Here is a 14878-nt window from a genome sequence, read left to right as displayed (position 1 = left end):
GAATGCTGCAAGTCGAAGGCACAGATTGTTTTGCTGCAGATGAATTATTGTCATTTTTTTAAAGCCACGTTGGGGAGGGAGAGATTAAATCTGTGTTTCCTAGATAGGAGCTATACTGGTGTGTTGTGTGCTGATGGGTTAGTGTGTGCTGTCTTGTAGATGGCACTGCTTCCCGTGTCCTTCGACGGCTAGATGCTGGGAGGAGAGTTGTCCTAATTCAGGATGGATAGCACTAGAGACTTGATATGTAGCCGTTCAGTAACGTCAAGGACATATGCCCTTGTTGGCAAGAACTCTGAGGTTTCAATTCAATCCACCTTCACAGAAGATCTCTGAGTTACTGCTGGAGGAAATATGCCTAATTTTGCAAGTTGCAAAATGCAATACAAGGAAAATAATAGAGGAAACAATAAAGTAAGTAACACAAGAATGTCTATTGTGACATTCAATGACAAATCTACTATAAAGTTGCCGTACAGAAATGACTGAGATGGTTTGGTTCTTGCTAATGTGTTTTCTGGGGAAAATGCTTTGTGTGGTGCAACCGGAGCGACCATTTTATGTCCTTTATAATGCAAGGATGGTGTGAAATAAATAATTTCAATTTAGCATGTGTTCAAAACATGGTGGAAACAGGCACAGAGGGTTGAATTTTCTGTGCTGCCAGTTGTGGTACGGCACGAGGCTTTGCCGTGGGAGATGCACTCGCAGGTACTTAGATGTGAGATGGCTCGTCCCAGCGGTGGGGCTGGAGCACGTCCTTCCCCTGGTTTACAGTGGGCAGCAGAACGTGTTGGGACCGTTAGGTGCCGGGCAGCTGGGCCACGGGAAGATGTTGCTGTGTCCGTACTCGAAGACACAGTGTTGGTGCTGGCAGAGGAGCGCTGCTGTTCGTGTCCAGGGCTGGTGTGTCCGGCACTGCTGTGTGCTGGGGGCGGCCGCCCAGGCACTGCCAGCAGCCTGGCCTGGACCAGTCCGGAGGGTGGGCTGTGTCCAGATGGTCAGAGCGGTGTTGGGCTTGTCCTGGGACCTCTGGTGGCTTGGCAAGGCTGGCAGCTGGGAGCTCTGTGGCCATCTCCTGGATGTTCAGGAAAATGCATGAGCGCTGGGCTGCCCTGGTGCCGGACCGCGGTGCTTGGGCATACACTGCCGCAGGAACGTTTTATTTCCTCACGACTGGGCGCGCGTTAGGCTTTGCAGATGCGCGCAGTGCGTTTAGAAGAATGTACGTCTTAAAAAACCCTCGTCTTTTATTTTGTGTTACCTCTTCCTATAACTAATCACAAATGACCACAAATAAAAGCAAAAATGGTAGATGTCCCTGGAGGTTTACACCTTCCATGCGTGTCAGAACTCCTGGTCTATGATTTCAGGCGCCTGTAGCAATTATTGTGAGTTTTTAAGCCGCTGTAAAGCTGATCAGGAATTATGCAGCAGGCAGGGATTTTATGACTTGCTATTTCAAAAAGACCTGAACTCGCATGGTGCCTACTGTTTTGAAAATTAATTTTATGCTGTTGAGTTGAGAGCATCAGAGACTAAAAATCACTCTTCAAAGAGGAATGATGCTGCTGAGGGGAGCGGCATTAGGTGCTGCATTAATTGTGTTTGTTGCAGAAGAGCAGCAGCAAATAAAGCGCTGCCGGTAAGAGCTGCCTGTGAAAGAGCCGGGCCTTTTCAGGACTCGTGGAGCTGTTATTAACAATGTTCATTTTTCTTTTGAAAGAAAGTTAATTTCCTGGTAAACTAGAAATTGAGCAGAATGTCCTAGGCAGAAAGTCTTTTCTTTGCCGTGGGAGATTCTCATTCTAGACTCAAAAGGGATTCTGTTTCGTTAAAACACGGTGCAGATATGGTTTGGGAGGTGACTTTTTCATCAAAGAAGATGCTGTAATGATCGTCACGTTTATTTCTGCATTCTTACCATTGTGCTGCTGCAGATTGCCGAAGGGATAGGGGAGACTGGGAACAGAAATCTGAGATAACTGGATAAAGGATGGTTTTAATAATCCATGCTAATTAAAAAAAAAAACCCAAACCAAAAGGCCTGACAAAGAACTGGTGCAATATTTTAGGTATAAAAAAAAGCCATTAGGTGCATGGCTGATTCGGTGAGACAGGCTTTTGGGCAACCTGCTCGTTGTGGGTCTGATAACAGTAATTGGAGTCTAATAAGCGTTAATAAGCAGTGTTGTTATTACGTTGACTGGTGGTCATGTTTCATTTGATCCTGGCATGCCAGACCTCCTGCAGTCAGAGAGCACCTTGTTCCTCCAGTTCTCTGCAGAGAACAGGCTGTGACAGGGTGAAGTGTTCCCGCTGGGAGAGGCTGTGCTGACAGGAGCAGCCCCACGCCAGGCTGGTGGGAGATGCCTGTACGTGTGGCTGTGGAGGGTTTCTGAAGGGCTGCGAAAGCACGTTCAGACCAACTGCTTCGTTGTTCCAGCACCCTGACAGCAGAGAGGGTCGTCACACTCGAGGACAGAAACAAGCGCCCTGACACCCAGGCAGCCGAGTGGACTGGGTGCGTGCGATGCCCCGCCGAGGTGCAGCACCCTGAACTACTTGTAGAAGGGAGGATTGGCAGATGTGCCTAGTGCCGCTGTAGACCCTGTCTGAGAGCCCTAGCCAGCGGGGGTGCGCAGACCTCCCACCCCGCCAGGAGGAAGGCTGCTCTTTCTCATGGCAAAAAGTAAGCATGGTCAGACTACTTTACCAGTCACAGTCTGGTGTAAAACTGTAGCAGGTGTTGTCTGAGAAACAGCTGTAGGAGAGAAAGGGAAAGCGTACGCCTTTGTTTCTGAAGGGTTTGCTTATGGCACCAGAAGACCTTCCCCAGCAAAGGCAGGAGAACTTTTCCAGCAGTCCCCTTCTTATCCACTCAATGACTCGAGGCAGAGCGATGGTGGAGCAGCCCTGAAACCTCCATTCTCTGAAGGCACTGTTGTGCTTTGATGTTTTAAGCTTTAAATGCTTTAAGCTGAGGGAAGTTGCAAACAGTTGTTCCTCATAACTTATATCCTAACAAAGCCATTGGACTCAGACTTGAGCGAACCTGAAGTTGCTTTGGTTTTTTAATTGAAGTTCTAACCTAGACATGTTTCCTATCAAACCTCGTAGGAGCCTGGGAAATGCTTTTCTTTGCTTTCAATATAGCAGAGTTTTCAACGTGGTAGCATTAAATGTACAATTACTTGATCTCTCCCTGTGATACGACTGAGGCGTGTAGATGTGCTAAAAATCCTGAGACTGTCCGTGCATAATTACTGTGCTACAGGACAGTCATCATTAAAAGAGTTAGATGGCATGATGGAACAGGCACGGGCCAGCCTCAGGCAGCATCAGAAAGGACAAGAGCAAATAAACAAGTCCTTGTTCAGAGGGTTTAGAAAAACTGCTTTGCGTTCTGCTGTGAAATTTTGCTTAGAGATTTTCCTCTCCTCAAGTTCCATCGGTTCTCACAGAATTGTTTCCATGTCAAACCACGGAGAAAGAGAGAGGCGTTGTGCCCATGTTGCCCTGTAATTGCAGCACGATGTTATCGTTCTGCTCAGGGTGAGACTTGCATAATAACGTGTCAATGTGTAGATACCAGGTTGCTGCTTTAGTTTTGGAAAGCAGGTATAAGTACACCTAAGCGCAATGTCGCGTTACTGGCACATCTGCTGTTTTCATTTCATAGTTTTTTGACCTCATTTGGCTGATATTGCAGCTGAGGAAGCTCAGAGTATGTTGTTTCCAGGCAATTTCACTAACAGCACCAAGTCCGGTACATGGTGTGGTGGGTGCAGCGCTGCGCAGAGAGCAGCATCGAAACTCTTCAGGTGGAACCTGACTTTTACTTACTGTAGAAAAAGACGTTTATAGGAAGAATGTTTCTAAATCTTTTTTGTCTATTTGTTTTAATCTGTTTTGTTTCAGGCATTGCTATTTCCGATGAACTCGATAAGGTAAGATTTACTGCACGCCTAACGAGCCCTGCAGGAAGGGAGATGGTTGGGATAACTTTAGGCAATGAGAGCGGCAGCTCCCTGTCCTGGCATGCACACCTCAGTTCCGCGGGGTTCAGAGGAAGTCCGGGTGTGGGAAGCTGTGTGGGTAAGTACAGTGTATGTCGATACATAAAGAGCTTGATCGGGATGGGCTGTCAACTACTGGAAAGAAAATCTCACTGAGTTTAAGACACCATTGAAATACACTTGGTCTTGATACCATCTTTGCTTAATATAGTCTGTGAGGTTACTCTGTGTCCTTTTGGAAACGCTGAGCTTTAAGAACCTTTTGTTCATGAAGCCCTGAAGATACGCTTTGCGAGAACACTCAGGAATAATCGTTGCACCCCAGATTTGATCAGTAATGCACAGGGCATAAAGATCAGTCTTTACTTTCTTGCTGAACGCACCAAACGATAATCTCTTCTGTTTTGGCCCTTTCGATACATTACATGGGTAACCCTGATTTTAGTTTTAGTTGTAATGAGCTCTGTGCTGAAAGAGTAATCACACTATTGTTTCCAAGTTCCCAAGGAATCACCACGTTCGTGTTCCCTGTTCTCACCAGCGAACAGCGGTACGCTTCTAGTGCTGAGGATTTGGATTGTGTTCTTGGTGTCAGAAGCCACTGCGCCCGGGGAGATCAGATCCAAAGGTGTATCAGACACAGCAATAATGCCTAATAGAGCAGACAGTGCTAAAAACATCTTTCTTTTCTCCTGGTGAAACGAGGGCATGAACCTTACTGACACAAGTGCCTATGAAATATCTCCACTGGTTCTTCTTGAAAGGCCGGTTGGACAGGACCGATCACTGTTAGCACGCAGTCGCCTGAGCGTGGGGCTGCCATTGCCAAACCATGGCCTTTACTTGTCATTTTGCCCTTATCTTGCTTTATCTTGTGGTTCACCTTCAGAATATAACAGTATCTAAGTCTTCCTTCCTACTGTTTCCTGAACTCTCCTCAGAAGTGATGAGAAATACAGTTTGGAAGCCTTCCGTTAGAGCCCTGAACTTCAAGAATACTTGTGAAGAACTCCTCTTAATTTGGTTTTGTTTGTTGAAAAAAATCTGTTTGTGGGAGGAAGAAAGCTTTTAGGGCTAGACCCTGTTAGCCCATGCTTTTAACATATATATTTTTAGAGATACATGTAAATTTTTAAAAAATTATTATTATTGTTCCAAGCATTCATGTTTTTTAAATTTAATTATTCAGTTTGAAAATCGAAATGGGGAACATCACTGGTGAATTTCCTCAGGATCCAGTCTGAGCAAAGAGCGAATTGTCTCTGTTACCTCATAGGTTACTGTTCGTGATTTAAAATTGGAAGAGGGCAGGGTTTTTTATATGAAACTTGACATTGTGGTATGTCCCCTCGGTAGCATACATCACCTGATACCTTTGCAATACTGCCTCTGCTTTCCCGTCTGTTTCTGGTGAGGACAGGTAAACCGAATGCTCTTGAAATCAACTGTTGTTTGTAAAATAATCAAAACCGCAGCAGTAAAGCTGTTAACCCGCTTCCTTTGTGCAGCATTGCTCACCAGGCTTCCAGGACGGATTTGCAGAAGTGGGGCAGCTGTCCATCTCCGCGGGCTTTAGCGACTGCAGTTCTATTGCTGCCCTTGCCCCTGTTGGGTTTTTGATGGTCATAAAGGCTAGGTCTGTGTCAAGAGGTTAAGCACAGCCAGGACCGTTATGTGGACTCCCTTCTCCCCGCACCGAGCCCTTCCCTGAGCTCACTCCTGAAGTGTTCCTGTGACCTCTTTCTAGGCGTGCTACTTGCCTTGGGCTACCTGATAATGGTTTAACGTTTGGCAGGATCTGGTTCCGTTTCACGTGAGCCTGTGCCTGGGGGTGTTTATTTCCCAGATGTCGATGTAGCCATGTTCCCTGTAATTCCTTTCCCAGAAATGCGTGATGCCACCGCAGCCTCCTCACCTAGCCGTGGCAGTGCTGAATCAGTTTTCAGACCGCATTCCTCTGTGGTTTGAGTTAACATTAACCATTTACCCCTTCAGGGGCGCGTCGTGGGTTTAGAACAGGGTGTCCAAACGCGGCTCTGGGTTCCGCAGAACACCAGTGTTATACAGGTGTCACGAGAGACGTAGAACCAAACACCGTACTTGATCAGAACAGGCTTGGGGGTTAATCAGGACAGCGCCCATAATCTTGCTGGTTTATCTGTGGTTTAGACTATGACCCTGGAGAAAACATGTTTGGTTTTGTTTCTCATTTATATAGGAATTATTATTATTATTCTTTTCTGGCTGCAGTAAACTCCGGCTGCCTTTGTCAGGGGACTACTCGATCAGTATTGTTGGTTGATGTAACTCCTCCTCCAAGTAATCAGGTCAATTAGTTAGTTGCTTAGTTACTCAAGCATTTGGACTTGGGAGACCAGTTTGCTCTGAATTACCATCGCTTTTGGGGAAGAGTGTTTCACGTAACGGGATTCTCATCAAGTATCTGCTGTTACTAGCTTTGTGCCAGCACGTGGGGCTTCCGTCCAAGACAGAGGCAGGGAACATACAGGCAGACAAGGTCAGTCTTTCAGTCAAAACGGAACCTTTCAGTTTGACACAGTCTGATAAAATCTGTGAGTTCACTGGTGTCAACAGTAAATCCCAAGATGACTGTAATTAAAACAGATTTATTGTATAGATTCCCTGCTTTTTTGTCTCATTTGCTTCAGACTTGCAGAGTTTGGTGCTCTGTCTCTCTTGCTGATTCAGCCCGTGTCTCTGGGCCGTGGGAACTGTGTACAGTCAGCCACCCTCACCGCAAGTGTGGTGTGCACGGAAAGGACATGAGAAGGGATGCCCTGTGACTGTCAGGTTTTAAGGCTAAAGTGTAGAGTTAATATAATCCAAATTTCTGAATTCACTCGCCCTCCTCATCACTGTATGTGAAGGCATGTAGCTCCTGAAGCTGCTCAGCCTGAGCTGGAAGGATCCCATGAGCTTGAGAAGGATTCCACGTGAACAGAGGAGTCTGTCCAGGTTGTTAGCCTTCCTGCGGAATTCTAGGCTGATTAAAAAATTCTAGAGAAAAACGCTGAACTGAAGGTGAATTTCAGGGTTTTTTCCTGTGTCTGTTTGGCCACTTCCCTGGTCAGTGGAAGCTCTGGTACCTGCAGAAGTACAGCACAGCACTGTCCTGGGTGAACCGCTGCCCCTGGGGCGGCTGCTGCTGCTGTTCTCTGAAGCCTGCTGCTGCCGGCAGACTTGGCTTGTCTGCGTGTCACAAAATAAAGGGGAATATGCAGAATGCTGTGGTGTGAGATGCACTGAGGGAAGACATAGCCGGGGTACTACAGTGAAGAAAAAAGTTTAAAATGGGTTTATTTATTTGTGCCCATTTCAGCAACATTTCTGAACCAGACCATGCAGAGAAAAAAAAAAAGTCATGCCCTTTGCCTTTTGCCACGGGTGGAGACTGACTAAAATACTGTCATTTTAAAAGGAGGTAGGAGAAGGTTTATTTGTCTTCTGGCTTTTGATTAGTGAATATTTTCCAAGCTCTTTTTTTTTTTTTTTTTTTTTTTTAAATTTTACTGCAAATACAGAGACTAGAAATATTTTATTTTTGGGTAGATGAGATTTTCACATAATCCCAATACTCGATGGTTTTGTGCTTTAATTAAGATTCGTGTAGTGGAGCTCTCACAGATGATGTGAGACTTGTCATAACATTGTGAGATTTGTCTGGAATTCCCAACGGTGTCTTTTGGTTGCTTTAAACATTAGTAACGGGAGACATCTAAGTGTTAAGAGACCCAGAATCAGACTCAAGTGAAGATGGTCTCGTAATTTGGAACAGATCTTGACTCTCAGTGTTAATGTTAACACACGTGTTCTATGCTGCGTCTAGGGTATAATTTCTTCTTGCATGTAGTATTGCTACAGTGGACACAGGTTATAATAATAATAGCTGAAAAGAGGAAAATAAATGAAAATAAAGTAAAAATAAAATAAATGAAACCGTGGTGTACTAATCTGAAGAGATTCAAAAAGGAAGGCGAGGTGATAAAGTGAGGCAAGGCAGGACTCTGTAATGTAAGTAGGTTTCTGGTACCTAGAGCACAGAAGAGCTACTTTAATCCCTAAACTGTCTAGAAGAGGAATCCGCCTAACAAGGACAGGCACAGCATGTGTGGGTTCCTCACTCGTGTGCTGATGGTGTCCAGCGTCAGGAAAAAGTGACGGTGCTGGAAAAAGGGCGAGGTTTTAGCTGCTCTTCATTTTCACACCAGGGGCTGGAAGCTTTTAGCGCAACGGACACTGCAGGTTGTTGCACATTTAACCAGCTCCAGGAAATGCTTTTGTTTATTAGAAATGATGCTGGGGAGAACGGGAAGGGAGAGGACGGCCCGAGTAGCAGAAAGAGCGGCAAAGAAGAAGGGTGGATGAGCCCAGTCCTGGGCTGGGTCACACTCGGCTCTGTCAGAATGGCAGCTCCTGGAGTTCTGCTGGGCGAGAGCAGAGCGCCCGCCCGGCGCGGGGTGAACCCGTGTGTACCAAAGCGGTCGGCAGCCTTGGTTTGCTTGTTCCAGTTCAGGGGAGGCCTCCACTCCAAAGCGCGCTCTCACCCCATCTGTGTCGGTTAGGTGGAGGCTGGGACACAGTTTGTTTTGGGGGGGATGAGAAAACGCCGTTGCTAGGCTCTGTAATCACTGCGCTGTACTTTCCCCAGATGCTCTTTGTTTGGAAACTATTGTTTTATGGCAGAAATATTTATGGAGCCACTGAGCTAGGTAATGGCCAAGAATTTGTTTTCCTAAATCTTCCTCTTGTTAAGGGATAGCAGTCGAATCTCTCTCTCCTCATTAGGAACATTGTATCTGAAATGTCTTTGCTAGCCTAGAGAAGACTTTAATTAAAGCAAAATAAATGTCCCCATCCCATCATGTAATTCCTATTTCATGCATGTTTTTTACTTTGATTATACTGTTGTATGTGACCCTTTATCTTCAGCTGTTCCAGTAACACTGAGAACAGAGATATTCACCACTTCAGAACAGATTTTTCATACAATTTTTAAGGACAGTCTGTTCCTTACTCTAAATTCCTAATGGAACGATGCAAATCATCGCTACTGTTCGGAATATTCCAGTTGCATTTTGCTTGCTGCTTGCAATCCTCTCCAGGTATCTTCTTCCAGTAAGTGGTTAAAAACATGAGTACTGCGTTCAGAACTGCATTCTAATAATGTGTTAACACCATTTTCAGCATTGAATGAATTATGTAAATCGCAGCAGGGTTATTTTTTAAAGTCTGAAATGCAGATGTATTTATTAGCTTTGCATTAACTTACAATGCAAATAAGAGCGATGTGATTAATCTACAGCAGTCTTTTGGTTCAGGTGGTCATTATACAAGTCACCTCATCTGTGGCTTAGCAGAACTGACACAGAGCTGCTTTTAAGAGTTGTGTGTGTATAAAAAAAAAAAATCAATTTTTCAAGGTGATACCCAGGTTTTGACAGTTGCTATTGAAAAGTAAGAAATAGAAGTGATTTGAGGCTTTGGGGTGGGCAAGTCTCTCTTGGCACCTTTTCATTGGTCCGTGATGGTTTCGGGGTATTTTGCAGCCCCCTGTAAGGATAACGTACTGTACCTTTGTACTGCCTTAGCGAGTAGTTTTGTTTTCTGACCTCTCTTCCTGTTTATCTGTGGTTGAGAACGAGCAGTGCAGCGTTTCTGGGTTTATTTCTCGTTCCTCTGCAGGACACAACAGGTTTTAACACACCCCTCCTCAGACCCCGAGTGATTGGAGAGTGGATTGGCCGTGAAGAGAACGATGCCGACCCACTGGCGGCCGAGATGCTGCAGCCACCCGTACCAAGAAACAAAAACGAGCAGTGGGACAGCGAGGATAGCAGCAGTCCTGGAGGAAGGTGGGGTTTTGCTTCAGCCAAGAAACCTTCTCATTTGTAAAGCAAAGCTGCCTTTGAAGCACCCCTTTTCTGGGGAGAGCGCAGGGCTTTTAAATTGGGGTGCTGCAGTATGGCAGCATGCAGAGTAAATGGAAGACTGGTTTCTGCTTGTGCTTCTTTAGGTGATGAACTTGGTACTCATTTGAAACCGCATGGTTTTATTCCCGTGTGTGAAGCTAAGTGTGTGTTGCCATGATGGGGGTCCCTTGTGCAATGATTTTGTGATGTATGGCTTCGTTCAGGTACTTCAAACCCTCCTGTCTTTCAGCGCTTGGTGATAGCTGTTTGTTCATCTTCTTGACACTCCAGTGACACATCTGATTTCCTCATTTGAAAGGAAGATAGATGAGCGAAACCGTCTCTATGTTATTTTTAACAGGACTTCTAAAATTCATCTTCAGTTCTTACCCTTAGCATCTTGGTGTTAATAACAATTCTTTCTCAAAGAGAAAACTGGATCCTCTGCAGTAAGTAACTTGTGACCATTTCTTGCGTTTGAGCATGGGGGAGTGTGTTTGTTTGCTAAAGGGCTTCAGCTACATAGAATAGATTGTCAGTTTTAGCTGCAGTCCATTTTCCGTCATTTCACAATACCTGTGAAGTATTCACAGCCTTTCTTTGAAAGGGATTTTTTTTCTTTTTTCTAAGTGTAAAGCTGGTGCACTGCCTCTAGGCTTCAACACCCACAGTTGCCCCTCAGACCTGCCACCTTTCTCCTCAGTTTTAACCAGTACTCTCCCTGCAGCAGACTCCTTTTTCTTCCTTGTTTAAGAGGGCACAAACTCTCTGCTTTCTCTCTGAAAAGGTCTGAGGTACTCCGCCACTCTGTCCCCCACCGCCCCGTCAGAAGGGGAGCAGTCTGTTGCATGCCAGGCTGCGCTCTGTACCTCCCCTCGGGTGCTGGGGGCTTGTTAGCCATGAGCATCTTTTCTTCTTTTAATCAGATTATCGGGGGGCAGCTGCGAGCACTACGAGTTCAGGGACCTGGCAGCCCGTAGTTAAGGATCCCTCAGCCAGGCGCTGGACTGTGACCAGCGGGACTCAGACACTGGGTCTCTCCAGGGCGGTTGCGGGGGAGTCAGCGGCTGGCAGCGCCGCTGGGCGGTGAGCGCCTGGGTTTCTCTCTCCTCATCCAGCAGCCCGGTGAAGACCCTGAACGAGGATCTGTGCCATGCTGCAGAGCAGGCTGAGGCTGCTGTATCCCCCTCTCAGTGGCAGGGGGCAGAAATAAATATCTCTGCCAAATCTCTAGAAGGGAGCAAAGAGGTTTAGTTCTGAGTAACGAAGATGATTCAAGGCAGCGGATATTTCTCTTTGTAGAGGGTGGTACAAGCTGTGAGAAACCTCACAGCTCATGCTAGAGTTAAAAAATGTGATTAATGGCTTTGGGAACAGATTTTGAGGAGTCTTGTTGAGTATCATGACAAAATCATGTCGCCTGAGTTATCAAACAGGGAGAATATGGAGTACGTAATTCCAGGGAAGACTCACAGGACGCTGCTGTCTCTGTTTTTTAGGTGCAGTAAGTACTGCAGACCAGCTGAAAAATACCTATCATTTAGTGGGAATATGATGTTCAGCAGAAATTAACAACTACTAAATTGCAGCGGCATAGTGGATTTACACTTGGATAACTGAATTTTTGTCTGGGATGGTTCTTTGCTTCGTTAGCATTTCCTCAGCTTTTGTAAGCTGTTCGTAAGGAGCATGTTGGCAAGGCAGCCTTGCAAAATAATCACAGAATTGCAGGACTTCGGAACAGTGGTGATGCTAAAACTGATGCCACCTGTACGTGGGAGTCGAGACCACCAGTATTGATCGAAGTTATTGTGCATGTTCTCTAATAACAGGCAGTTTCTTCAAGGTCTGACTCTGTTACTGGGAACTGAAGTACTTTTAGGAGAATCTGCAATGGACTCTATACCAAATGCATGAGACAAATCATTGGTAAAAATAATTTAGTTCTAGTGTAGGTATGCTACATCCACGAGGCGTGGGAGTAGTATGGCTTTTATGAGATTAAATGGAACTGTCAGAGAGTGTAGTTGTTATCGGTTGTAAAGAATTTCTGGCTACCTCATCTGTATTTCATTCAACTACTTCATAGTTAATGTAGCATAAAATAATTCAGCTCACTTTTACCTGGCAACGGAAAGAGGGAGCAATTTGAAATTCACATTAGATGTTTCCAGTTATATCTTGTTAAATTTGATTTAGCAACACCTGTAATAAAAAGGGCTAGTTTATTCATCACTAATCAGGAGGATTTATGTGATAAGCCAGAATTTACTCTAATCTTCAGTTACAGCATAAGATTGGAAAGTGAAAACTGTAATTGCTGCGTTTTTTCCAGGCAGTGTTTTCTTTGACCTATTGTTAAACGTAAGGAAATGCTACGTAAATAAAATACTGTATGAATGTCCAGAGGATTAGGCATGGAAACATCGCTGGGCGGTGACGGCCCTCGGCATCGTGGAAGCACTCGAGTGTGTGTCTGAAAGCCAGGCCCAGTTACTTCACAAAGGAAGGGGAGTTAATCTGGAGCAGCTGGAAGGACGGGTTTCACTGCTGCTTTGAGGGTGGGGGAGGGATGGTGTAGCCGGTCTGAGGTAGCTGTGTGAGTGATGCCGAACTGATGAAGGGTCACCTTTTTGCCCTTTGTATTCTGGATTGCTGCAGAGGGAAGACTCCGTATGTCGCTGGGTTTGTACTGCTCACTGTTGCTGCTGTGAGGGAGCAAGGCGAGGAGCTAATACCTGATCAGGGACCCTGTAAAGTGCTGACGGCAATCCTGCTGGTGCCAAACTCATCTTTCAGAAATATGAAGAAATATTTCAGAAATATTTTCACCATGAAAATAGGATTGAACTCACTCTCAAGTCACTGTGTTAGTAGTTTCCTACATGAAAAATTTCCTGGAGAAATTTTCAGAAGCATCGAGGCTCTTGGGAAGCTTCCTCAAGGGATGATGTGTGTGCACAGTGGGGGATTTGAATGATTTTTTTATATGATGCTCTCGTTTCTTAGAGCCTGAAATGAACTAGAGCTTGCAGAGGGCTGATCCATAATCTGATGTCCTAGATTCAAACTTCTTTATCTCTGAGGTCCACTTTGTCTCATTAGTGTTTATCTTTGCAGCGGGAAGTGAGCTGTCAGTGATTATACTGAATTTCATACATCGGCAGGAGTTCTGCCTTCCTGCAACAGGCAGTCTGATACCCTCAGGAGGGGCACCAAGCCCCTGTCCCATTGCCTTTATCTTGATAAGGTGAGGAATCAGGAACGGCTGATGGCAGCAAGTCCTCCCGCAGACCCTTCTGCTACCTTCCAGGCAGTGCCACTTGTCACTTAGGTTAGGGGCACAAGTCGACAAACCATGAGAATGGTCGTAACTGTATAGTCCTTAGTCCTGTGGTGTGGCGGTAACCACTCCAGGGAGCAGTTCTTTGTTGTCGGCTTCACTGCTGTGTCACCAGTGCCTTAGCAGTACTGATCAGCAACTGCCAGCCTGCTGCTCTGTGTATGTGGCTAACTTAAACTTGGTTAACGCCCATAAAATCGGTGGGAACTTTCCCATCGTCATTCGGTCAGAACCTCAGATGGGAACTGCAAACACAAACTGACTCACAGCATCCAGCGACGAGGGATGAGTGATAACCAGCTGGTTTATGTGCGATCTGGTGGTGCTAACCTCCAGATCTGGCGGGCATCGTGCTGCAGTAATATGACAAATGTGTGACAGACTTTGTAGAGAGCACCGTAAGAGACAGTTGTGCTTTCCTCCCTCACAGCTTAAAAATGGAGCCCAAGACCAAAGGCCTAAAACAGCAGCAGCAGCAACACAAGAAGCTGCTGGCTGCCATGCTTTCTCAGGACTCCTTTGATTCTGCTCAGAGCACAGCCGCCTCGGTGACCGAAGAGGACATTGACAATGAAGACGACGCCATGGAGCTGCTGGGTAACTGCAATCGATTACCTGTGTTTTCTGATAGTTTTCTGGTAGTTTTTTATTATAGGTTAATCTAAAAAGAGTATCTGACCAAACACACATCAGATTGAAAGTGTTGCCCGTGGTTCACACTAAGGTGTCCAGCAGCTGTGAGAAGGTTCATAGGGTTTAACTTGTAACATTCAGGAGTAAATGGACTGAAGACCATGTACGTGTGTGAATTAACTGCCAGCTGCATCAAAATCCCGTGACACATCAAATGCTTCAGGTGCTTAATTAGTTTGATCTCCAGCAGAAATCACTTGCAGGTTCTGCTTGAAGAATCTCTTGTGTACAAGGAGCAGAATCAGTGGCACTGGCTTTCATTGTTCTTCTTTTCCTTTGCTGTATCACAGCCCTAACTTCAGTGGCTTTGGTTTGAGACTGACTAGCTACCGAGAGCTTACGCACACCCTCCCCTCCAGAGATTTGGGTGTAGGTTTCCAGTAGGCTGTGCCGTGTGTTAAACCGCGCTCTAGAAGGTTCTGTGCTCGCTGCTTTCTCCCTGTCCTAGGCTTACTAGATGTGAAAGGAGGGAAATGGTTTTCTGCTATTTTTAAAGCTTCAAGGTAAGATGCTTTAAAGGTAGTTATGGGGACAACCATGAAACCTTCTGCTTCTGGGCTGACCAAACCGACGGGTTTTTGCTTGTCCCGTACCGACCCCTTACAGAAACAGGTTCCCGTTAACTCCACACAGTACAATGAATGCCCTGGAAGCTTCTCTAAAGGTTTGTCTTTGGATGCCAATTTATGTCATAACTTGGGCATCACCCTAGCACAAGTATTGGGACATACACAAAATTTGTTGCTCAAAAAGCCATGGTTTTCTCTGAAAATGATTGGCCCAGGCTTCATCTGCTGCTGCGCTGACTCAGGCTAATGCTGTGGCCGCCCAGAACACTCTGCAGGAGTTTATTTCCAGTTCCAGAAGGGAGTTTCCTGTAATACACTGGAAAT

General features: G+C 45.6%; 1 protein-coding gene across 1 annotated transcript in view; it reads left to right on the top strand.

Annotated features, from left to right (window-relative positions):
• Positions 1-14488, top strand: part of LOC104493790 (chromosome unknown open reading frame, human C8orf34) — a gene marked incomplete at its 3' end in the record, with an annotated part of 25221 nt that extends 10733 nt beyond the window's left edge. The window contains exons 4-7 of the mRNA XM_010136527.1: positions 3922-3950; positions 9723-9892; positions 13723-13889; positions 14434-14488. Of these exons, the coding sequence (XP_010134829.1) occupies positions 3922-3950; positions 9723-9892; positions 13723-13889; positions 14434-14488 (421 nt within the window). The remainder of the gene's footprint in view (positions 1-3921; positions 3951-9722; positions 9893-13722; positions 13890-14433) is intronic.
• Between the last annotated feature and the right edge of the window lie 390 nt (positions 14489-14878).

Source organism: Buceros rhinoceros, unplaced genomic scaffold, assembly GCF_000710305.1.
Source record: "Buceros rhinoceros silvestris isolate BGI_N320 unplaced genomic scaffold, ASM71030v1 scaffold31025, whole genome shotgun sequence".
Classification (NCBI taxonomy): Eukaryota; Metazoa; Chordata; class Aves; order Bucerotiformes; family Bucerotidae; genus Buceros; species Buceros rhinoceros.
Note: the sequence above shows the minus strand (reverse complement) of the source record. Positions and strands in the feature narration are given on the sequence as shown.